General features: G+C 46.6%; 1 protein-coding gene across 1 annotated transcript in view; it reads left to right on the top strand.

The window, feature by feature from the left end:
- Window positions 1-24387, top strand: part of LOC124775572 (agrin-like) — a 104197-nt gene extending 79810 nt beyond the window's left edge. Inside the window, exons 16-19 of the mRNA XM_047250402.1 lie at window positions 1053-1137; window positions 7050-7236; window positions 7325-7475; window positions 23349-24387. Of these exons, the coding sequence (XP_047106358.1) occupies window positions 1053-1137; window positions 7050-7236; window positions 7325-7475; window positions 23349-23509 (584 nt within the window). The 3' untranslated portion in view covers window positions 23510-24387. The remainder of the gene's footprint in view (window positions 1-1052; window positions 1138-7049; window positions 7237-7324; window positions 7476-23348) is intronic.
- The last annotated feature ends 2419 nt before the right edge of the window (window positions 24388-26806 follow it).

The raw sequence follows: 26806 nt of genomic DNA, 5'->3' as shown, positions 1-26806 counted from the left end.
TATATATATATATATATATATGTATGACATCCATCTTTACAAATTTCCTTTTTTTTGTCGGACACACGTCCAGATCGTCCGCTTATAGCAACGTCTCAAAACTCTGGCATCAACTTTTGAACACTATTAATGTAAATACATTGTTTGTTCTCTATCAGAATCTTTCATTTGCTAACTATGCCCATCCTTCTGTTCAGTGAACATTTCGAGCAGCGTTTCTCGAACTGTTGTGCTAATTGAGTGACTTCTTTATTTCAAAGCAGAACTGTTTCAACAATGGCTAGCCTTTATCAACTCACGGTAGTAATTTTTTCGGATGCCAGTGGCGCGTCGAACACTGCAGTTACCTTCACGGTTATTCAGACTGATACTGTGAGTCCACACACACTATAGCCTTTCACCATAGTAACACACAAACAATTCACCAACTACGTCGATACAGAAGTATTACTATCTTTTGGCACAAAAGCCGAATATAATCAGTTGTTGCATCTTGGATAAATAGTTTCTTTCGTCAGTGACTAACCTGTTATCAACGGTGCTTGGCCTGGCACATTGACGACCATGGGTTTAGACCGTTTCCCACACTCGTCTACACGAACTACCATCACATTTTCATCTTAACCTCATAAATACGATACACAGAATATAAGGACATACATAGCAGTGTTGTGCACTATTCGCAGACTGATTAATTGCCTTAGATTTAAATCCCAGTAAAAGTCCATGCGCGGAACCGAAAAAAATTATGTTCCTGTTTAGAATTAAAGCCTGAATAAATTTTGCTTTCTTTTGTAATATTGAGTTTGTAAACGTAATTTTTAAATGGTCATTTAAATTAGATTGTAACGAAACTTGTTATTGGTTTTGATTTATTCCAATAATTTAGTTTAAGAGCATCGTCAGTGAAATTGTGTGCCAGAAGGTTTCACGTTATGAGGGAGATTAATGAAGTTTCGGTTATACGGTAACATATGCCACAATTACCATTGTTGGTTTAAAGTTCAGTTGTCATTGGCGTGAGTGTCGTAACTTTCAGTTTTGTTTTCCAGGTGATCGTAACGACTCAATCAGTGAAAGACCAGTCAAATTTACGGGATCTTCATTTTTCCGCCTTCCAAATAAAGTAATAAAAAGGTAAGTATTCTCAAGCGCTGTGGTCTTTAAAGAAGAGCAAACAAAACTAAAATACTTGTAATCTGTTTCTTTTTTTCAAAACAAATATTTTTCGTCTATGCCTAGGACAGAAGTCGCACTCCCTCCTCACAGTTTTTTTTACGATAAAGGAAATCAGTTGATTTTCTTACATTTATTGTAGACTACCAAATTAGTGACGCCATACACGACGATATTATGTAGTACAATATGACACTGAAGTAACAAAAAATTTTCAAGTGAAACCCCCATCCAGTCGGTCTTATTCCAACCATTGTTTACAAACCCGCAAAAAAGTTATTGGCAAAAGGTGGGGCAGCCTCTAAAACAATGTTGGGCCAAGTGACTCATTGCTGCACTACGTAGACGTAAATTGCACACCATAATGGTTAATTTCTTTTATAGAATGGGGAAACTTGGCTTGTCTTTGTTCATATGTTGAGAATGTGCTGAACGAATGGAAGAGGTAACACAACGCAATATAATTTCAGCATCATTTTCTTATGTTTTTTGGGTACGTAATTAAAACAATGCAGACAGCCTGCACCGTAAGACAATACTCGACTGCTGACTGACCAGAATTCTTATCAAAATATCCTGGGAGTCACTCACCTTGTTTTATATTTTCTGTAGTGTTGTCAGAAGAGCCAACACCGTGTTACGAGAGGAGGCCGAAACGCACGCGTTTTAGCTCACGCAGGCTGGCATGAGGAGGGAAGAACTATACTGACGTGAGGTCTGGAACATGGCAAAGAATTAGAATTCAGAAAGCGGACGTAGCTACTAGTTTGATACTTAACTTTAATCCATTAATGATCAACGTCGCTCTTCACGGTACATGATTCACAATATTATCTGTTCAGAATAGTAACTGAATATGGCGCCTTGCTAGGTCGTAGCAAATGACGTAGCTGAAGGCTATGCTAAACTGCGCAAATGAGAGCGTATGTAGGCAATGAACCATCGCGGCTGTACAACTGGGACGAGTGCTAGTGGAGTCTCTCTAGACTAGACCTGCCGTGTGGCGGCGCTCGGTCTGCAATCACTGATAGTGGCTACACGCGGGTCCGACGTATACTAACGGACCGCGGCCGATTTAAAGGCAAGTGTGGTGTCTGGCGGTGGCACCACATTTTCTTGTTCCACTTTCAACGTTGATGCGATGCAACGAAGGCTCATTGATCTGCTCTTTACTTGAAATATAGCCAATCAGAATTCTTTGACATGGAGTAATGGACTCAGTTTCGTAGATTTTTTCGCGAATGAACAAAAATTTTCAATTTCAGTGTTTTTTTTTTTTTTTTTTTTGTTGTGACTTGGCAAGACAGCCAAGTCACTATGAGAGGAAGCCGAAAGGCACGCGCTTAAGCTCACGCAGGCTGGCGCGAGGTCTGGAACAGTTAAGGGAATTAATAATAGCAAATAAAGTACGTAGTTGATGTAATACTTAACTTTAATCCATAATTGGAGAACATCGCTCTTGACGGTACAGGTTTTATAATTTCAATATTAACTGGTAATGGCGCCTTGCTAGGTCGTAGCAAATGACGTAGCTGAAGGCTATGCTAACTATCGTCTCGGCAATTGAGAGCGTATTTGTCAGTGAACCTTTCCTAGCAAAGTCGGCTGTACAACTGGGGCGAGTGCCAGGACGTCTCTCTAGACCTGCCGTGTGGTGGCGCTCGGTCTGCAATCACTGACAGTGGCGACACGCGGGTCCGACGTATACTAACGGACCGCGGCCGATTTAAGGGCTACCACCTAGCAAGTGTGGTGTCTGGCGGTGACACCACATTTTTTTCTAACAACAATATAAGTGGATCATCCGGCAAACTAGACGAAATGATATTTACTGTCAGAGTGTCTAAAAACGCAGGAATGTGGAATACGTGTTTACATAAATGAATACTACCCAGTCACAATTGCGGCTAAAAATTCTCTTTCATCGACGACGAACACATAAGAGAATTTGACACTACATTTATGTTGTTACCTTAAACAGCTGTTACCGTGAGCCTATGATTTTAAAATAGTTCTGTGGGACATCCCTTAGTCTCCTTTATGACTGATTTATGTTATATGGTCACATCTGAAAAATGACAAACAGAAAATCGATTATTACTGTTCGACTGTAAGAAACGTTTTTCAAATTTTTGAAACACATTTCCTAATTTTTTATATTTTCTGAAGATTGAAAACTATGACAGACAGTCTCACGTAAAGGTTGTAGATATTTTATGATGTGTTTCATTCCCATGAAATTCACGGCAGTGATGATCGAGATACACTTAATTATTCATAAATTGAAAGTAAATATGTTTGTCTGCAAGGTTTTACTATTAAAACAAAGAAAAAACCTGCCAAGTCTTAAGAATCAGAGTGAATTCATGTTGAAGTTAAAGCTGTATTTTTTGTGCCCGTGTTTGGTTATTAGTAAATATCTTGCTCATAAATCTGTACTGTAGGCTGATACATGAACAACAATGTGTGCTGTTAATGTATAGAGTTTGTTAAATGTTATGAATGTGAATCTAGTGACTACAACCCCAAAATTACATTTATTATCAGGCAACTTTTTACCTGTCATTCGGCATGAAAATAAAGGGAGCCCAATGTAGTTGGTGAAACTTCACTGAAACATATATGGGTACTAAAAGAAGAAAACTGTTTGCTCAAGGCAGTATCCTTTTCCAAAACGTACACCGTCGGAACAAAAAATCACAACGTCAAGAAGGAGTTGTGCGACAAAACGAAAGTTGGTAAGCGTGTTTATATACTGTGCGATCAAAAGTATCCGGACACCCTCCCAAAACATGCGTTTTTCATATTACGTGCATTGTGCTGCCAGGTACTCTCTATGAGCGACCTCAGCAGTCATTAGATATCGTGAGAGAGCAGAATGGGGCGTTCCGCGGAATTCACAGACTTTGAAAGTGGTGAGGTGATTGGGAGCCACTTGTGTTATACGTCTAAACGCGAGATTTCCACACTCCTAAACATCCCTAGGTCCACTGTTTCCGATGTGATAGTGAAGTGGAAACGTGAAGGGACACGTACAGCACAAAAGCGTACAGGCGAACCTCGTCTGTTGACTGACAGAGACCGCCGACCGTTGAAGAGGATCGTAATGTGTAATAGGCTCACATCTATCCAGACCATCACACAGGAACTGCATCAGCATCCACTGCAAGTACTTTGACAGATAGGCGAGAAGTGAGAAAACTTGGATTTCATGATCGAACGGCTGCTCATAAGCGACGCCTCGCTTGGTGTAAGGAGCGTAAACATTGAACGATTGAACAGTGGAAAAACGTTGTGTGCAGTGACGAATCACGGTACACAATATGGTGAATGCCCGGTGAACGTCATTTGCCAGCGTGTGTAGTGCCAACAGTAAAATTCGGCGGCGGTGGTGTTATAATGTGGTCGTGTTTTTCATGGAGGGGGCCTACACCCCTTGTTGTTTCGCGTGGCACTATTACAGCACAGGCCTACATTGATGTTTTAAGCTCCTTCTTCCTTCCCACTCTTGAAGAGCAATTCGGGGATGGCGACTGCATCTTTCAACGCGATCGAGCATCTATTCATAATGCACGGCCTGTAGCGGAGTGGTAACATGACAATAACATCGCTGTAATGGACTGGCCTGCTCAGAGTCTTGACTTGAGTTCTATAAAACACCTTTGGGATGTTTTGGAACGCTGACTTCATGCCAGGCCTCACCGACCGACATCGATAACTCTCCTCAGTGTAGCACTCCGTGAAGAATGGGCTGGCATTCCCCAAGAAACCTTCCACCGCCTGACTGAACGTATGCCTGCGAGAGTGGAAGCTGTCACCAAGGCTAAGGGTGGGCCAACACCATACTGAATTCCAGCATTACCGGTGGAGGGCGCCACGAACTTGTAAGTCATTTTCAGCCAGGTGTCCGGATACTTTTGATTGCATAGTGTAAATCTGAAAGGTGATGTCTTCTCAGATTTCACACCAGTCGCGCAACTATGAGGATGCAATTCATGTTTGTTTTAAATACAGGCCGTAACGGCCGTCAGCGTTAGTTACCCTCGAGACTGGGCGTGGTGAGCTAATGTTTGTCAAGACTGCCTTTAGGGCGAGAAAGATGCCATTATCAACACTTCACTGAGTTTGAACGAGATCGTGTAATAGGACTACGTGTAGCTGTGTGTTCCTTCTGCGTATCGCATAAAGACTTGGCAGTAATGTAGCCACTGTACGTGATTGCTGGCAGCGGCGGTTACGAGAATGTACGGTGGCAAGAAGACCGGGCCCCGAACGGCCACGTGGCACTACCAAAAGTGAAGACCATCTTGTTCGGCGTATGGCTCTCGCCCATCGTACTGCAATTTCAACAGAAATTGGCATCAGAGTGACACAACGAACTATTACATATCGGTTACTTTGAGGACAGCTCCGAGCCAGACTCCCTGTAGCGCGCATTCCACTGATTCTAAAAAATGGTTCAAATGGCTCTGAGCGCTATGGGACTTAACAGCTGAGGTCATCAGTCCCCTAGAACTTAGAACTACTTAAACCTAACTAACCTGAGGATATCACACACATCCATGCCTGAGGCAGGATTCGAACCTGCGACCGTAGTGGTCGCGCGGGTCCAGACTGAAGCGCCTAGAACCGCTCGGCCACTCCGGCCGGCTGATTCTAAACCACCTACATTTGCGAATTCAGTGGTATCAAGCAAGAGCTCATCGGAGGACAGGTTGGAGGTCAGTTGAGTTTTCTGATGCAAGCTGGTTCATACTCGGTGCCAGTGATGGCCATGTGTTGATTAGGAGGTAGCCATTTGAGAGGGCCTGCAACCAACGTATCTGTGTGTTAGAAACCGTGGACCTACACCTTTGTTTTGGTCTGAGATGTGATTTCGTGTGACAACAGGAGGTGTCTCGTAGCTAATTTGTACGTCAGTCTGGTGATTCGAAGTGTTGTGCTTCCGTTCACGAACAGCATTGCAGGGTGTTTTTTTCCAGCTGGATAACGGTTACCCACATACCTGTTGTAACTCAACATGCTCTACAGAGTGTCGACATGTCGACTTGGTCTGCTTGATCAGCATATATGTCTCCAATCGTGGGCATATGTGAAGTGACCTCCAGTGTCTTAGATAAAGAGCGTCAACCGTCCCTTTATTGACCTGTACTACACAATGCACGCACGTTTACATACTTTCCTCCAATATTCTGGTGGTTAGACCGGTTATTAACGCACCAGCATTTCATAATTGGGCCAACGGCCTTGCCGCAGTGGTAATACCGGTTCCCGTCAGATCACCGACGTTAAGCGGTGTCGACCTGGCCAGCACTTGGATGGGTGACCATCTGCCGAGCGCTGTTGGCTAGTGGGGTACACTCAGCCCTTGTGAGGCAAACTGAGGAGCTACTTGATTGAGAAGTAGCGGCTCCGGTCTCGGAAAGTTACGGCCAGGAGAGCGGCGTGTTGACCACATGCCCCTCCGTATCCCCATCCAATGACGCCTGTTGTGGGCTGAGGATGACACGGCGGCCATTCGGTACGTTTGGGACTTCATGGCCTGTGCGGGAGGAGTTAAGTTTAAGTTTTTTAGAATTGGAATGGCGTGATCTTGAAATATTAATGACTTAAATATGTTACCTAATCACATGTATCCCGAAATTTTATTACCCTGTATTAATTATTTTCTTTGTTGCCACTTTTTCCGTCACTGTGTTTATGTGACTTAAAATACAGTCGGGTCCAGGCAGATTTAAACCTGCGGTAGCTAACCATTTACCACTTTTATCGCTGGAACCGTGGTATTGCACGGAGACATTGACAGCTCCATATGTTAGACAGTATTCAGTACGTTAGCGCATTTTTGAGAAACAAATAATTGTCCATTTCAGGAAGAAGACGGAGCAAGCCAACCGGTACGAGATCGTATTCAGGACGATGGAGTTAAACGGGCTGTTGCTGTGGCTGAGTAAAGGCAGGACGGCTACGAACCACTTCTCTCTGGCGGTCGTCAATGGACAAGTGGAGATGAGCTTCGGCCTGGGACGGAGGCACAAGCCGCTCCTCATCAGGTCGCAGGTAAGCTGCGAGGTAGTGGGGTTGCGTGTAGCGTGTAGCGTGGCGGCAGGGCTTACCACAGCGTGTGTGTGTGTGTGTGCGTGGGCAGGTGTGGGTGAGCGACGGCGCGTGGCACCGCGTGGTGGCGCTGCGGCACCGCTGGAGGGCGGCGCTCAGGGTCGACGCCGGGGCTCCGGGGCGAGGGGCGGCGGCCGGCGGCGCCGCGGCCACGCTGCGCTCCAACGGCTGGCTCTGCATAGGTAGGCCATAGGCCACCTGGCCCTGCACAGCTGCGGCGTTACTGTTGTCACCAGAAGCGTCAGATTATAAGAAGGGGGGGGGGGGGGGCGAGTGCCAGTAGGAGTCACGCTCTCAGGGTTCCGTACAAACTTAATTATGTGGTTCAAATGGCTCTGAGCACTATGGGACTTAACGTCTATGGTCATCAGTCCCCTAGAACTTAGAACTACTTAAACCTAACTAACCTAAGGACATCACACACACCCAGTCATCACGAGGCAGAGCAAATCCCTGACCCCGCCGGGAATCGATCCCGGGAACCCGGGCGTGGGAAGCGAGAACGCTACCGTACGACCACGAGCTGCGGACCTTAATTATGTGTACAGGGTGTTACAAAAAGGTACGGCCAAACTTTCAGGAAACATTCCTCACACACAAATAAAGAAAAGATGTTATGTGGACATGTGTCCGGAAACGCTTAATTTCCATGTTAGAGCTCGTTTTAGTTTCGTCAGTATGTACTGTACTTCCTCGATTCACCGCCATGATTTCATACGGGATACTCTACCTGTGCTGCTAGAACGTGTGCCTTTACAAGTACGGCACAACATGTGGTTCATGCGCGATGGAGCTCCTGCACATTTCAGTCGAAGTGTTCGTACGCTTCTCAACAACAGATTCGGTGACCGTGAATTGGTAGAGGCGGACCAATTCGACGCTCTCCTGACCTCAACCCTCTTGTCTTTCATTTATGGGGGCATTTGAAAGCTCTTGTCTACGCAACCCCGGTACCAAATGTCGTGCTCGTATTGTGGACGGCTGTCATACAATACGCCATTCTGCAGGGCTGCATCAGCGCATCAGGGATTCCATGCGACGGAGGGTGGATGTATGTATCCTCGCTAACGGAGGACTAACAAAATGTTTGAAGTCACGCTGGTACGTTCTGTTGCTGTGTATTTCCATTCCATGATTAATGTGATTTGAAGAGAAGTAATAAAATGAGCTCTAACATGGAAAGTAAGCGTTTCCGGACAAATGTCCACATAACATATTTTCTTTCTTTGTGTGTGAGGAATGTTTCCTGAAAGTTTTGCCGTACCTTTTTGTAACACCCTGTATAAATACTCGTTGAAATGCCTGGGCTAGCAGGACAGAGCGGACTAGGTTGTGGAAAGGGGCCAAAGTAAGTTGCTGTCAGTTGCACTCAACATACAAACTTTATTTATCAACACACAACGTTACAACAAGGATGCAAAACGCTCAAAACTTTAATCGACCTCCTTTGATTAACTTTAGACCGGCTAAAGGCCACACTCAAAATCCAGGGCATAACACCTAAGCAAGAAATTGAAATACAAGGTTCTTCTGGAGGTTTCACCCAAGAATATTTTCGTAATATTGAATCTAAACAGGCTGAAGGCCTTAGCAATTTAATTTTAATGGAACTTGGCTGGAGGCCTTATATTAAGAAATAACAAGAGTTTCAGTCAAAAGGCAGATGACGTTATCTTAAAACATTTCATGCAAAATTCGGCTGAAGGACCCATACAAAAGCATAATAATCTTATGCCTTAGGGGCAAGACCACAACATTAATGTAAGAGATATTAATGCTCGGCTGAAGACCACATATCAACAAAATATGTTTAACGGCTTAAGGCCTAGAAAACAGTTTCAATTTAAAAGGCAGAAGGCCTTATCTTAAAACATCTCATGTAAAATTCAGCTCAAGGCCCCATAAAAAAGAATAACAATCTCATGCTTTAAGGGCAAGATTGCTTCAAAATGGTTCAAATGGCTGTGAGCACTATGGGACTTAACTTCTGAGGTCATCAGTCCCCTAGAACGTAGAACTACTTAAACCTAACTAACCTGAGGGCATCACACACATCCATGCCCGACGCATGATGCGAACCTGCGACCGTAGCGGTCACGCGGTTCCAGACTGTAGCGCCTAGAACCGCTCGGCCACTCCAGCCGGCTAAGGGCAAGACAAGAACATTAATTTAACAGATATTGATACTCATCTGAAGGCCATACATCAACCAAATAACTAAAACCTAAACAGGGAAATTACTATGTAACACACAAGGAACGGCGCTCAGAAGTTTCCAAGGGTCGGCCTCGGATTATAACACTAGCGCCTGTGTAGGTGAGAAGGGCAGCCTGTCCAACGACTTCTTAATCTGAAGCCAACCCAACCGACAGACAGCCGACCGACCAATCAACAAAATCAGCTCCGCTCCATGCAACTAGCAAAGCAACCACAAGATTTCAATACAATGACACAACGACCAACAACACATCAGCTGTCGCACTGCACGCCACGCTGGACAGCAACAACACGACGAGGAAAATACATTGGTTAAAATTACGTCAGCGACCACGGCAGGTAATCGGAACGTCAACGGCCACAAGGCAGAAGATACTTCCGGTCAGCTTCAATAATAGGGAATAAATTAAGTTAAACTCAGCAGGAAGACGACTGGAATCTTAGCCCACTTGAATACACACACGTTGTTGTTCGCGGGAATGTCCCAAAAGCGACAACGAGGATCAAACGAAGAAATGTAAACACTTGAGGCTCGAAGGTAGGTTAATTGAGGACTCAACTTTCATGTCCAAGATCGGTGGGCGACGAACTTCGTAGCACTCGCAAGCAACACCTCACACTCCAACCGCGCGTGCACACCACCAGCGTCCTCGGTCAGAGTACGCGAGATTGAGACTTCCTTGCTGCTCCAAGCCAACCGACCGACTCCCCAGGCCCGGAAACGGCAAAAGGACCAAATATACGTCGGCCGATGAGACGACCAACCGAACGAGCAACCAACGGTCGTCCCGCTCCAATCTCACTCCGTCGGACAGTTGATGTGTGTCGCCAGCGGTCGGCGAGCACTGGCTGTCGGCGCCTCACCGGCGCTCCGTCCCTGACGTCACTGCTGCTGCGTCCCGACTGCGCTGCTGGTCCATCTCCAACTGACTGCCAGACACACGACTCCCCAGAAATACTGTCGGTCGCTCCAGAGATGGTACGACAGTGCACTTATCGATACGCGCTGCTGCTGCCGCTCATGGGCGAGTAAGGCAGGAAGTTAGTGGCGCCAGTAAATTGAATAAGAAAATGAGGCGGCAGTACCGTAATAGAAGACGACAAACAGTAAATGGCATGATCACGAACAGTGCACGGCTCACTCGTAGTTCACCTACAGGTTTTGATGAGTGTCAGGTTTGTTTGAGTAGCCATCATCCGCAGCAAGCACAGAAATTTTCGTTTTGCAAGTAAAAATCTCCTTTACTTGCTGCAGTGTATTTTATTTCTTCCACACACGTTTCGCCTTCTACTTTAAGACATCTTCAGTGAATTAATTATTCGCCTTTTTGGGTGGCAGTTGTTTTTCCTCTCATCAGGTCACGTGCAGGAGGTCGCACTATATCTTCACTTACGAAACATAAGCATGATTTCATGTTACGAAATCTTTTTCTCACAATTTTCATAATGTTCGCGTTAATTGCTGTGGGCTATTAGCCGTCTGTAACTAGTCGTAGATATTTCCCCCGAAAACTGTGTTCATTTTGTCTCTTCCTACTTGGTTTGTAAAAAAAAAAAAAAAAAAAAAAAAAAATGCAAATTCTGAAGAAACGAGTTCGTAACGTGAAAACGTGCTCATGTATTGTATGTGAAGCTATAGCTCGGCCTCCAGCATGTGACCTGATGAGATAAAACGCGAATGCCAATCAAAAGGCGAATAACTATTCCACTGAAGATGTCTGAAAGTAAAAGGCGAAACACGTGTGGAAGAAATAAAATATTCTGCAGCAACAAAAGGCAGTTTTTATTTACAACTTGTATACAAACCACGTGGAAGGAAGAAAAATTAGGATTTTACTTCTCGTCGACTACCGGAACGCATTTCGTGTTAGGAAACCGCGGGGAAAGAAACTGGCCGTGTGCTTTCCAAAGGAACTATCGAGGCATTTGTATCAAGAAAGCCAGCCAAATTACGGAATGGCTGCACAGGGATTTGAACCACTGCTGTCGCGAATTGTACACTCCTGGAAATGGAAAAAAGAACACATTGACACCGGTGTGTCAGACCCACCATACTTGCTCCGGACACTGCGAGAGGGCTGTACAAGCAATGATCACACGCACGGCACAGCGGACACACCAGGAACCGCGGTGTTGGCCGTCGAATGGCGCTAGCTGCGCAGCATTTGTGCACCGCCGCCGTCAGTGTCAGCCAGTTTGCCGTGGCATACGGAGCTCCATCGCAGTCTTTAACACTGGTAGCATGCCGCGACAGCGTGGACGTGAACCGTATGTGCAGTTGACGGAATTTGAGCGAGGGCGTATAGTGGCTATGCGGGAGGCCGGATGGACGTACCGCCGAATTGCTCAACACGTGGGGCGTGAGGTCTCCACAGTACATCGATGTTGTCGCCAGTGGTCGGCGGAAGGTGCACGTGCCCGTCGACCTGGGACCGGACTGCAGCGACGCACGGATGCACGCCAAGACCGTAGGATCCTACGCAGTGCCATAGGGGACCGCACCGCCACTTCCCAGCAAATTAGGGACACTGTTGCTCCTGGGTTATCGGCGAGGACCATTCGCAACCGTCTCCATGAAGCTGGGCTACGGTCCCGCACACCGTTAGGCCGTCTTCCGCTCACGCCCCAACATCGTGCAGCCCGCCTCCAGTGGTGTCGCGACAGGCGTGAATGGAGGGACGAATGGAGACGTGTCGTCTTCAGCGATGAGAGTCGCTTCTGCCTTGGTGCCAATGATGGTCGTATGCGTGTTTGGCGCCGTGCAGGTGAGCGCCACAATCAGGACTGCATACGACCGAGGCACACAGGGCCGACACCCGGCATCATGGTGTGGGTAGCGATCTCCTACACTGGCCGTACACCACTGGTGATCGTCGAGGGGACACTGAATAGTGCACGGTACATCCAAACCGTCATCGAACCCATCGTTCTACCATTCCTAGACCGGCAAGGGAACTTGCTGTTCCAACAGGACAATGCACGTCCGCATGTATCCCGTGCCACCCAACGTGCTCTAGAAGGTGTAAGTCAACTACCCTGGCCAGCAAGATCTCCGGATCTGTCCCCATTGAGCATGTTTGGGACTGGATGAAGCGTCGTCTCACGCGGTCTGCACGTCCAGCACGAACGCTGGTCCAACTGAGGCGCCAGGTGGAAATGGCATGGCAAGCCGTTCCACAGGACTACATCCAGCATCTCTACGATCGTCTCCATGGGAGAATAGCAGCCTGCATTGCTGCGAAAGGTGGATATACACTGTACTAGTGCCGACATTGTGCATGCTCTGTTGCCTGTGTCTATGTGCCTGTGGTTCTGTCAGTGTGATCATGTGATGTATCTGACCCCAGGAATGTGTCAATAAAGTTTCCCCTTCCTGGGACAATGAATTCACGGTGTTCTTATTTCAATTTCCAGGAGTGTATTTGGGAGTCTCACCACTGCGCCACTTCTCTCGGTCAAACCACATAGACAGCGACTATTCACGTCGATAAACAAACCTTTTTTGATTCCACGTCACAACGTTTACAGATTCCGAGGATTCATTATGTCAAGAGGTACTTAACGTGCTACAATCTGAGTCACAGGTCACGTTACATTTCTGTAACCCCAATCATTTGGCCGAGCGGTTCTAGACGCTACATTCTGGAACCGCGCGACCGCTACGGTCGCAGGTTCGAATCCTGCCTCGGGCATGGATGTGTGTGATGTCCTTAGGTTCGTTAGGTTAAAGTAGTTCTAAGTTTTAGGGGACTGATGACCTCAGACGTTAAGTCCTATGCTGCTCAGAACCACTTTGAACCCTAATCATTTGTGATTTGCCGTATTACACGTAATCTGAGGCATATGCTCATTCCAATCGTATGCATCCTTCGTGGTGTTGCAAATTTCGTAGACGTTAAGAGTATTTCCAGAAGTGGCAATGAGAGGGTGAGACGGGATCTCAAAACCGATGCTGCAGCTTGATGACAGTGAGGGCTCGACTTACAGGAGACTAAATACCGCGGCGACGCAGCTGCTTCGATACTGTTCTCCTTTTTAAAATCCCGGTACGGAAATTCCTATAGCGGTTCAGGTTGATTCCAAGATGATTTTTTCACCGCGATACGACGCGACCGTCTGCAGTTTCGAAGGTACCAGACTGTTAGTTATGTGTTCTCTTAGTCCGCTGTGATAGACTGGAGAGGAGTCGATGCTAGGTGGCGACAGAGAGCCACTGCCGCAGCTGCTTCGTTTCAAGCGGTAAACATAGTGAACAAGAAAATTTGAGGTATGGCCGACACTAGTGACAGGTGGCCGTTGTGTTTCGTTACCACTTGGGGTACGTCCGTGGAGCACAGTCAAATATTCGTCGGGAGGCACAGGTACAAACAACGGTTTCCAGGCCTAGTCTTGAAGATCTATTGGAGCATGAGCTGCAGTATAACGCGGTGGGACAATGGGTTGTGGAATCAGCCAGTAAAGGGATCACGAGTCCCAGTCGAGGGCATCTTTCACGGGAGGAAAGGGTATTAATATACGAGAAGAAGCCGCAGTCTAATGACCATGATTGCAATGGACTTCCGATTCCGCGATGTCTTTCTGAAATAAATCTAGTCATCCTGCCCAAACTCGGGACGCAAGGCTAGTAAACAAGCAGAACACGGAATGTTCGTGATATCTGTAGCTAAAATTACAAACTTTCGGCGACTGCCTGCCTGCATCATCGTCGTCACGGTCTGTCTGACTGTCGTGAAACTGTCGAAGTTCTCGCTTTTATGGCCAGAGGACGGCATCTGATCGGCAAAATTGTGTCATGGACATGAGGTATGCTGAGGTGGTGTGCTTGCACAGATTACTTATGCGTCTGCTGTCCAATGTCGCTTGCAGCTCCACCACTTATATCAGGCAGTAAAATAAGAAGTTTTCCTCTGCCGGTGGAAAATTAAAGAAATTCTTCAAACTGTACTGGTTCGAGAGGGATTTATAATATTTCGAGGAAGTGTAATGGCGGTTACGTGGAGCAGTCTATACGGACTACCGACGATCTCTGTGTTGAGCATCAGCACCACAGTAATTCTGAAAACACTGCGGCGGACAAATACAGACTGTTAAATAAACGCAAGACTATGTTTGAACAAACAAGAATTCTGCCTCCGGCATCGAACCATTCAGATTGGTGATCCATGGTGATTAGACTATGTGGTAACAACTTAACGGAGATACCGGGTAGTGCGCCTCACAATGCGTGGAAGCATGTCCTTGATGAAGATAGAGCACAGAGAAAGACTTACCAAATGGCTCTGAGCGCTATGGGACTTAACTGCTGTGGTCATCAGTCCCCTGGAACTTAGAAATACTTAAACCTAACTAACCTAAGGACATCACACACATTCATGCCCGAGGCAGGATTCGAACCTGCGACCGTAGCGGTCACGCGGTTCCAGACTGTAGTGCATAGAACCGTACGGTCACACCGGCCGGCAAAGACTTATCACAGTTTTCCGTTTGGTGTACGTGGTTGCATGGCAAGCGACTGTGGACAGTGGGCGCGAACGTAACATATGAACGTACAGGGCGCCACCTCTGCAAGCGCGATCTCTGCGACGTAATTCATCCAATCAGATGCCGTCCTTTGGGCAAGGCAGTTGTCCAACGCTGGGGAATGTATTCGAATTTGACACGGCAAGTTAATCGACAACCTTGTATGCAAATTTGTTACCATACCGCTAAAGACGATCGAAAAATGCATTACATTTCCACTACCTAAAGAATGGAGAAATTTTTCTCCTGTAATGACGCCCATTTCTTTAAGTACACACCTGATTTATTCAAAATTTATTCAACATAGCTATTCACTGTGTGTTGTTTTGTAGCCAGAAGACGGATGCAGTCAGTTACTCACCCTGCTTGCACTAGACAACTTTTGTGATTGATGCAATGTGTCGCAAATATTATAATTAAAGTATTCCACTCATTGGTACAAGTAGCAATGTCTGTTTGTTGCTTACTGGACATATTATAATATCCACATCTCGAATGGTGAGAAGGATAAAATCGACGGCAGACCGTTGGAACCCACCTGTAAAAGAGCTCGTGGCTGGACACATCGACAGCTGTGCCGCACCGCACGAGAATCTCTGACATCGAGTTGGGATTCCCAGACGCAGCGCAACTTCTGTACAACTGGGATTGCCTTGGCATTTCAAGACTTTGCGAACTGGCGCAACACAAGTAGTTACGCCTACGTATATCCTGCGATGTGTACCTGGAAAGAATCTATATCAATGCAGTCCAGTGGATTGAACGACGCTCGTTTCTGGGCTAAAACTTAATAGTGTTTGAAATTGTGGTCATTTATTACTCCGCCCCTCGTGGTCTCGCGGTAGCGTTCTCGCTTCCCGAGCACAGTCTGCTTTCGGCTGCGGTGGGGCGAGGACGTCCGCTGCGCCCCGCCGTGCGCGACCGTGAGCGCTTGCTTGTGTTTACCTTCTCGCGGCGCGAGTTGTATTTGTTCCAAGTTCAGTGCGACTATGGCACACACATGGCGCCACGATACGATCAAAATTACTTTCCAACCAGATTACGCGCGTCCTCGAGCCTATTAAATAGAACAGTTCATATGCGACGATCTACGTTTAGACCCGGCGACTGTCGTCGGAATACATTTTTCTATAACGGCGAGCGTGGTTTATGTTAAAATGACCAGTGCAGAGGTCTGCGCGACAGTGGTGTCTAAATTCTCGAACTCTCTCCGATTCAAACATTCTGACGGGCATATCGGTGCAGTGACGGTGGATCATGCAGGCATGGGCCTAAGGACTGTAAGGGTTTTTGAGCTCCCCTTCGAGGTCCCAGAGGAAGTTGTCAAGGACGCCTTCCGACCATATGGCAATGTTATCAGCCACGTTGCAGAAAAGTGGCAAACTTTCTCGACGTATAAGGTCTACAATGGTGTGCGCCAAATTAAACTTGAGCTCAAGAAACATGTGCCGTCCTATTTGAACATCGGTGGCTGTCGTGCAATCATCATGTACGACGGTCAACCGCGTACCTGTTCCGGATGTGGGCAGGAAGACCATGTTCGATCGAGCTGCATCCATCGACGCCAGAAGTACCAACGGCGGAAGAGGAAGGACCCTCGGTGCCAACCCATATGTCGCCCCCTCCACAACAACAACATCAGCAACAGTCCCACGGACTCCAGACGCAACACAACATTCAGAACGCGATGGACGTGGACGCGAACATTGTCCCGACCGCGGCTTTCCTAGCGGAAGGTGATACGACGCTGGATTGCCTCCCACATTCGGATACGGATGTCCACGTTCGAAAGCAACGTTCGCCTCGACGACGCAAGCGTCGTCGGCGGACCCCTTCTGACGATTGCCTCCTACACACGGCCGGTCAAGAAGGTGACATCTCATCAGACAGCATGGATGCTGCGCCTGCTGAGGATCTAAGTGGTGTAGACGGTTCACTTGCCCATACTACGAGTGCCCAGTTACTTCTTGCACCACAAACGCGGCAGGTCGCGTCGATGGATGGCGCTCCGTCTACCTCTACCAAAGACGACGTACGTGAGAGAGATTTAGGTGCCGATCAGCTACACAGCATCGTGTTGCACCCACTGTGGTCGGACGATGTTGAACTTCCTGAAGAGGGCATGGGTGACAGGGGAGGGGGCGGCATTGGGGATGCCACTCCTAGCGTGAAAGACTCATAATTTGTAACGGGTTTGGTGGGTCCGGCATCTCTCGCGGTTAGCTTTGATTGCCATGGCGTCTACCCTAGGTGAAGAGGCTAGGCAGCACACATTTCGCCTTGCCACAATCAATATCAACGCGATAAGGGCACCACACAAACTGACAATGCTACAACGCATGCTCGATGCGGCGGACATCGACGTGGCCCTCTTACAGGACGTATGTGTCGCTAGTTTCCCTGACTTCTACGGATGTACCGCCCACATCTCCCACGCCTCTTCTACCGATTGTGGTGTGGCTGTTCTGCTACGGGACGGTTTGGCGGCTACGGACGTACTGTACTTACCGATTGCAAGAGCCATGGCAGTAACAGTCAACGGTGTACGACTCATCAATGTATATGCCCCTTCAGGATCAGGGAGACGGAGAGATCGGGCCCGCTTTTTTTCGGAAGATATTACGCGTCTATTTATGGGCCGCATAGACGATATGGTGATCGGAGGAGATTTTAACTGTACATTATCTGCATCTGATCAGCAGCCACATCACGTCCCGTGTGCGGAATTGGAAACGCTAGTGAATGACCTCCACCTGATTGACACGTGGCGCCACATCCATGGCCCAGCTTCTGGTTACACCCATTATACAAGCCATTCATCAAGTCGGTTGGACAGGATTTACGTCACAAGCACCCTTTCGACGGCGACGAGAGGAGCAGAGCTCTGGCCCACTGCATTCACCGACCACACGGCCTATATTTGCACCATTGCCCTCCAACCTGCACGTGTGTGGCGCATTAGACCCCCCTGGAAACTGAACGTCGCCCATCTGGACGAGCCGGCATGTAACGGTGCTATCGAAGAATCGTGGAACGCGTCCTTACAGCGTCGTGGTCGTTACCGATCGACCCTCAGTTGGTGGATTGAATGTGCGAAGCCTGCTCTTAGGCGCACCTTCATGGCTTACGGCCGGGAAGCAGCGGCATGGAGGAGGAGCACGGAAAACTTTTATTACACCGTCCTACGGGAATGTTGCTATGGAGCCCTCACCTGACAGGCAGATCACAGTCAATCGCGCGAAAGCGCAGCTCGTCTCCTTAGCACGCCATCATTTACAAGGCGCTGTTATACGGTCGCGTGCTCCAGACACGATACAATCAGAAAGGCCATCTATGCACCACGTGCTCATAGAACGCAGGAGGCGCCGTAGGGCACTGGTAACCGACATGAGAACCGTCGACGGTCGACACGTGGTGGAACAAGCAGATATAGCAGAAGCCTTCTATGGGCATTACGCTCAACTTTATTCAGCAGGGCTCCCTGATATGGCGACGGTAGACACCGTTTCAGCACATGTCCACGGTACAGTTCCACCAGACATGGTACCGACTTTACTGGGAGAAGTGACAGAAGAGGAAGTGCTCGACGCCATTGGTAATGGTGCTGCCCATAAATCACCAGGAATCGATGGGCTACCATTAGAGTTCTATCGAGCCTTTAAACAACTGTTGCTACCGTGTTTGATTGAAATTTGCCAGGAATTGATGTCCCCGGGTATCACATTGCCTGCACCATTCTTGGAAGGTCTGATTGTCCCCATCCATAAGCCGAAGGGACGGAATCATGTCCGCGACTATCGTCCCTTAACGTTATTGAACAGCGACTTCAAGATCTTTTCGAGGCTGCTATCAGAACGTATTCGCGGCACACTATTGCACGTCTTGTCCGGCGATCAGACGTCCTTGGGGGGACCCAACAACATCAGAACTGCGTTATGTCGTTACAGAGATCTCATCTCCCTTGCACGGGTGAGACGCTTGCCGGCAGCCCTGGCGTTTATCGGCTTTAGCCAGGCTTTTGACCGTGTGGGCTACGCTTTCCTCACGGCCGTTCTACGGCGCATGGAATACCCCGACCCCTTTATCACAGTGCTGACACGCCTACTACATGGTGCTACTTCTCGAGTTCTTGTTAATGGAAGACTGATGGCACCCATGCCGATCCGCCGATCAGTACGACAGGGATGTCCATTATCAACATTGTTATTTGCATTGGCCTTAGAACCTTTGTTGTGTGGTCTCCGAGACAGGCTCACTGGGATACAGTTCGGCGGCTCCATCTATCGTTGCACCGCATATGCGGATGATTTGATGATCGTCATACGTGGAGCTGCCGACATGGCCGCGGCTTTGGACTGGATTGCAACCTACGGTACAGCTTCTGGTAGCCAAATCAACGTTGACAAGTCCGTCGCCTTGAGCATCGGGATTGGGCTACCGCAGGAACACATTGCCCCCTTACGCTTCAGTGATACTGTACGCTGCTTGGGCTTAGATTTCATGAACGACATGCGACGCGCGACGACGCTCAATTATCGACACCTTCTTAACCAAATTAGGGCCGGAATTGCAAATCAGCGCTTGCGATCCCTCAACATCGTTCAGCGAGCGTATTATGCCAATGTATACCTTGGGTCCCGCATTCCGCATGTCGCCCAAACGCTACCCATTCCGAAGCCCTTGGCTCGTAGCATTATGGCAGCGCTGGGATACTTCGTCACCGCTGGTACGTTACTGAAGATCAGATACGTATCTCTTACCCTCCCCAGGGAAAAAGGTGGTCTCGGCCTAGTTAACGTCCATGATAGGGCCATTGCCCTCTATGTTAGCTCACATTTATGTCTGCTGCGCCGTTGTCCTACGAGCCTCACGAGTCTGCTTCTGACGGCGCTACGACCTGCTTCACTAAGAGCGCCGGTGCCACTACAGGACATCCCAGCGCCCCTATTTTATATAGGACGTTTCTATTTAGAACAAAGTTATTGCAGTGTCGCGCTCACGACACCACAAATGGCCACAACTCGACGCCTATATCATGACATGCTGCAACGCCGCCCCCTAAATGTGGTCGAACTAAAATATCCTGACGTACGGTGGCGCGTGGTGTGGAAGACTGTACACGATGCCATGCTTGATTCCGATGTTGTTTCTCAATGGTACGTAGTCGTTAATGGGAAGCTGGTGACACAAGAACGTCTCTACAATATTCACATGGCAGAATCTCCCAATTGTGTGGGTTGTAATACAGTACATCTACATCTACATCTACATTGATACTCCGCAAGCCACCCAACGGTGTGTGGCGGAGGGCACTTTACGTGCCACTGTCATTACCTCCCTTTCCTGTTCCAGTCGCGTATGGTTCGCGGGAAGAACGACTGTCTGAAAGCCTCCGTGCGCGCTCTAATCTCTCTAATTTTACATTCGTGATCTCCTCGGGAAGTATAAGTAGGGGGAAGCAATATATTCGATACCTCATCCAGAAACGCACCCTCTCGAAACCTGGCGAGCAAGCTACACCGCGATGCAGAGCGCCTCTCTTGCAGAGTCTGCCACTTGAGTTTATTAAACATCTCCGTAACGCTATCACGGTTACCAAATAACCCAGTGACGAAACGCGCCGCTCTTCTTTGGATCTTCTCTATCTCCTCCGTCAACCCGACCTGGTACGGATCCCACACTGATGAGCAACACTCAAGTATAGGTCGAACGAGTGTTTTGTAAGCCACCTCCTTTGTTGATGGACTACATTTTCTAAGCACTCTCCCAATGAATCTCAACCTGGTACCCGCCTTACCAACAATTAGTTTTATATGATCATTCCACTTCAAATCGTTCCGTACGCATACTCCCAGATATTTTACAGAAGTAACTGCTACCAGTGTTTGTTCCGCTATCATATAATCATACAATAAAGGATCCTTCTTTCTATGTATTCGCAATATATTACATTTGTCTATGTTAAGGGTCAGTTGCCACTCCCTGCACCAAGTGCCTATCCGCTGCAGATCTTCCTGTATTTCGCTACAATTTTCTAATGCAGCAACTTCTCTGTATACTACAGCATCATCCGCGAAAAGCCGCATGGAACTTCCGACACTATCTACTAAGTCATTTATATATATTGTGAAAAGCAATGGTCCCATAACACTCCCCTGTGGCACGCCAGAGGTTACTTTAACGTCTGTAGACGTCTCTCCATTGATAACAACATGCTGTGTTCTGTTTGCTAAAAACTCTTCAATCCAGCCACACAGCTGGTCTGATATTCCGTAGGCTCTTACTTTGTTTATCAGGCGACAGTGCGGAACTGTACCGAACGCCTTCCGGAAGTCAAGAAAAATAGCATCTACCTGGGAGCCTGTATCTAATATTTTCTGGGTCTCATGAACAAATAAGGCGAGTTGGGTCTCACACGATCGCTGTTTCCGGAATCCATGTTGATTCCTACATAGTAGATTCTGGGTTTCCAGAAATGACATGATACGCGAGCAAAAAACATGTTCTAAAATTCTACAAGAGATCGACGTAAGAGATATAGGTCTATAGTTTTGCGCATCTGCTCGACGACCCTTCTTGAAGACTGGGACTATCTGTGCTCTTTTCCAATCATTTGGAACCCTCCGTTCCTCTAGAGACTTGCGGTACACGGCTGTTAGAAGGGGGGCAAGTTCTTTCGCGTACTCTGTGTAGAATCGAATTGGTATCCCGTCAGGTCCAGTGGACTTTCCTCTATTGAGTGATTCCAGTTGCTTTTCTATTCCTTGGACACTTATTTCGATGTCAGCCATTTTTTCGTTTGTGCGAGGATTTAGAGAAGGAACTGCAGTGCGGTAGATTCTGATGAGCACCACCTCAGCTGTGGAGAGGCGCAACCGGTTTGGCACCTAGTGCGGCAGATGCTGGCTTATCTCTTGCGAGTTAGGCCGGAGCATATATCTGCACGCACGTTATTGTTTCCGGATGAGACATTTTACCCCAAGACTCGAACCAACTCTGTCACCTGGATACGTGGACATGCAGTCCATTACCTCTGTCGTGACGGACACAAGAATTTCCTTGACTTCTGGCTCTATTTGCAAGAAAGACATCATGCTATTTCCGGGCATACCAGATATCGACAGTGCTTCGCAAACTACCTATGGAGTGCCTTTCACAGCCCGCCGTGTAGCTGGAATGTTCCAGGCCTATATTGAACAATCTTTATCAGTGGGCGCAGTCGCTGGGAAGCCTCACTACGACGTGGTAGCTTTCTTTTCATGTTATTTATGTTTCATATCTTCGATGGCGTCTTCATTCTGTTTTAGTTTTCCAGGCTTGATTAACTATGACTGTTCGCACATTGATATGTATATAAATAAACAAAAAAAGATAAAAAACAAGTGGGCAGGAGACCTGCTTTCGAATCCAAATAAATACACAAGAACAACATGAACAACAAATAAAATATAATAAAGTATTATACCCTTTCCTTTCTCCTTTTATTTTATTTTTTTATACAAAGTTCAGAGACATATTTAATTTTTGTTCGTTGGCGGACCCCGAGGTGGTGGCGAACGGCCGTCCTAGTTAGCTTTAGGATGAAAGTGGCGGTGGCACTAGCTTTGTTTTGGTTTTTAGGCTAGATAGGTTTTTGGAGGTAGTATGGGTGATGGGGGCCAACGCCTGAAGTGGAAGAGGTAATTTTCTTTCTTTATTTAAAAAAAAGGGGGTAGCGTCTAAACAAAAAAAAAAAAAATAAAATAAAAGAGCACGGGGTTCCGGGTTCGATTCCCGGGGAGTTCAGGGATTTTTCCTGCCTCGAGATGACTGGGTGTTGTTGTGTCGTCTTCATCATCATCATTCATCCCCATTACGCTCAGAGGAAGGCAACGGCAAACCACCTCCTTTAGGACCTTGCCTAGTAAGGCGGTGCGGGTCTCCCGCATCGTTCCCCTACGCTCTGTAAAGAAGCATGGGACTTCATTTCCATTTTCCATTACTTTTTAGCAAATATATATTATAATGAATGCGATGCTTCTGATTCGAAAAATAATAGTAATAAGTATGTCATATTGTAATGATGTTTCAAGTAATGACAAAGGTTCTTCAGTTTTCGTTCTACAGTAAATCTGTACTACACCTTAGTTACAATAGTATAATTAGTTGTCTATATCTTTATCTGATTCAGAACAGAGGAATAATTTGTCAACTCAGTACAACATAAAATTTATGACTTTCTTTGCGTTCGTACAGCAGTGAATGTTTGCGCAGTCTTTGCTTAGAGGCCGTAATGAACATGTCCAACTGTTGTGACAGAGCCACTTTTTCGGTTGCAGGCGGGGCCCGCTCCTTGCCGCCTGGTTTGCCAATGTCCTACTACGTCGGCTTCAAAGGCTGCATCAGGGAACTTCTGGTGTCCAGAAAACAACTCAGCGTCCTGGAGAGAGTTGATGAACACAAAAACTTCATTGAATACTGCCACGAAAACGAAGTGTGATTGACCATCGTGCCAACGGACATTTGTTATACAGTTCCTGCGTGTCATGAATTCAGATGGTTTTCAATAATACTCTAACCGCGTGCAGTTTTTACATGTAGTGCGCTTTCACTCTGATTTTTGAATGAAAGGATGCTTTAACAAGGAGAAACTTGTTACCTGCAGAAGACTACTGACTTTTATTTAAATAGCCGAAATAACCATTACGTAAATACTCAAAACATTTCTTCTATTTCAACGTTTCTTTTCTTCGTTTCCTGTTTACTTTACGTGCATTAACATTGCGGCGGTCAGTGTAAGGAGTGGCAGATAGTAATGTGAAATGTGATAACATTCTAGTCCATATAACGTGACTGTATGATTTTGTGTCAAACTGTGTGACGTATAGTATATGCGGAGCAGTAACTCTGGCCGAATACCTTCTTGGAACACTAAAGACATCTGACAGCTGCGTAATTTTTACGTTGTAAAAAAATTGTAAAAACAGCTGTTCTCGTCCCAACTACCGTTAAGTCCGGTAGTTGTGCGTTTGCAGTAGCCTCATTGTTGAACTGGATTAGAACAGTAGTACCTGGTTGTGTCTACGGACTTCTAAGCTTTAAGATATGTGCTCCGAATTTCTTTTTTTAAGTATTTGTCTCATACTAGTAACTCCTTTAGTTTCATGTGTACAAAATGTAAGTTGGTTCGAGACATGTGTAAACAAAATATTTTTGTATATCGAGAAATAGCAATAATTAATAACGTAATTTTAAAATCAGTGACAATAAGGTACAAATAATACGTGAGCTACCAGTGGGTTGTGGATTGCTTCTAATGATAGAAAAACTGCCACTGAATCACTCTTCCATTTTTAAGACTTGTGTTCAAATTTTAAGACCTAGTACATACATAACAGTATGAATAAAATTCGATTATCTATTCTTAAATTAAAGTATTATGCATCCAACATTTTACAGCTCCCTCAGAAATTAACACCCTACCATCTACTGATCTTCATTTGCCATAAAACAGTAACCCATTTTCAGGCTCTCCTGCAGTCAGGAAAAGCAGCTCACCAGGAGGAAACATTCTAACTACAGCTAAAGCGAGAGACTTTTCACAGGCTTTATGCAGTAATACACGATCTGAGTGACTAGAGCAAGTCATTATACCTGCATTGGCAATGGCAAGGCGCTGTATTCAAATTCACACCAATATCATCTAGCTTTGGTCTTTCATTGGTTTGAGTAAGTCATATAAAACGAATGCTTGAATCGTTCCTTCACCTATACCATGGACGAGTCCTCTCACTTTCTCTCTCGTACACACCTTATTTTCTCCGCGTAATTCACATTCCCAATACCGACGGAGCGAATGAATAGCTTTAGTGATTCAGAATTGACTCCTACCCGGAAGACGCAGTGTTCTAATCGCTAATAGTTCACAGTGTTTAGGACTTGCGCGGCTACTTCCTCTGATGAACAGTGGGGTAGTTGCTTAAACAGGCCATGCTCCTTTCCTCCCTCAATACTCTGCCAAGTACGCTAGGTTTCCTCTTCAAGTGACATCGCCGTAGATGAGAATTAAAATGTAAACTCCTTTACTTCCCTTATTTTTCTTACGTTTAAACGTAACGAAAAATGTCGAAGATTTGGATATCGTACAAGAAATTTCCAGCGCTGAGATGAAAGTTGCGCAAAGATGACGAATATGCCGGTCGTCTTCTCTTTTACGACTACTCGGCGCAATCGCAAAGCATGTCCGTGCTGAGGTTCACAAACTCCAAGGAGACTGTTGGCCTTTAAAATTGCAGCACCGTGAAGACAGCATGCAAAAACCGTCAAATTGGCATGAAGAATACTACTGGATGCTTATAATTAAAGCGCAGCTGCTGACGGATGTGCAGTGTGAACTGCAATTATCTATGACAGCGAAACGTGCTAGATATGCTAATGCATTAATGCGGAACCGATTTACGCTTAAAATATAGTTCTAATTTTGGCCATCAGGCGCAAATCTGGCGCAGTGAATACAAGAAATACCCACGGATATGTTTCCGTAATTAATGGATTGGGAACGGAACGTGGGCAGAAGAGGTCAAACAAATGTGAAAGGCATAATCTTGACTTTATTTTCAACTACCGCTTACGCAATTTGTTCAATGTTAGCACCTGAAAGTCTACGAGGCTCTGCATCCGTAAAACGAAGTGATCAGTAGTCTTTCACCATCCTCTTGAATTAAAGCCACGTCACCATATCGGAAGTCGATACATCTAGGAGACGTGTCCCTAACTTCACGAAAGAGACGTGTCCCTAGCTTCACGAAAGCTCCTGCTAGCTTCTGACGCAAGTTTGAACTCTTTCATCTGACCGTGTGTGACAGTAGGTTCGCGACAGTGGGCACATTCAGTAGCCCTTCAACGGCCAGAATGTGGGCCGGTGTCAGAAGTTCTACGTCACCTCCAGGAGAGAAAGGCCCAGGTGGTGTAGATTTGTTTTGCATTTAATTTTGATCGTCCCATTACTTTCCGTAAGAATCACTTGACGGTGCCCGCCATCCTCTCCCGCCGTTCTCCCCACCAAGACCTCTGTGGGACAATGAGCTTACAAGTGAGTCTGTTTCTGGCAAGAAAGCAATAGGTCCCTGAATTGATCAGTGAATTACATAGTTCAGAAAATTCTGCGTTGGCGGCGTAGAAGGCCTTTGCGTTGTCGGGGTAGATGGTGTCCGACAATCCACGTTTACTAGCAAATCTCTATAGGGCCATCCAGAATGTGTCGATGTTCATATTGCAGCAGAGTTCTAAATGCAATGCGCGTGTTGCTGCTCATGCGAAGACTGTTATATGGGCTTTTTCCAAAGTCATGTCTATCTTGATGTAAAGACGACCTGCAAAGCCTGTGCAGGTGTCGAATTGCTATCTTCTTCGACTCTTCATGATCTCGCATGCTAAACATGCATGAAGGACCTTTTCAATGATTTGACGACCTTTAAGTATACAAAATTCTTTCCGAACTTCGGATGACACTACTCGGGCACAAGATGATGAAGATCAATATGTGTTTGAAAGATGAGGAGTCTCACACAGTTATGTGACCCATCAGAGAACGCTGGATATCGTTGTTCACCGCTGAGGTCTGAAAACGGCGACTACCTAACAGAACAAGGGGTTGTCTTCAATCAACGGATGAAAGTGACCAATTTTAGAGTCTGTGGGATCGGTTTGCCGTTCTGAAGTGATTGGATTTCCCGCGTGAAACATTGTTGTTTGACTATTGTGACCCAGTGACTACATGGGCTTGAGAGCTCGTCTG

This window comes from Schistocerca piceifrons, chromosome 2, assembly GCF_021461385.2.
Source record: "Schistocerca piceifrons isolate TAMUIC-IGC-003096 chromosome 2, iqSchPice1.1, whole genome shotgun sequence".
Classification (NCBI taxonomy): domain Eukaryota; kingdom Metazoa; phylum Arthropoda; class Insecta; order Orthoptera; family Acrididae; genus Schistocerca; species Schistocerca piceifrons.
Note: the sequence above shows the minus strand (reverse complement) of the source record. Positions and strands in the feature narration are given on the sequence as shown.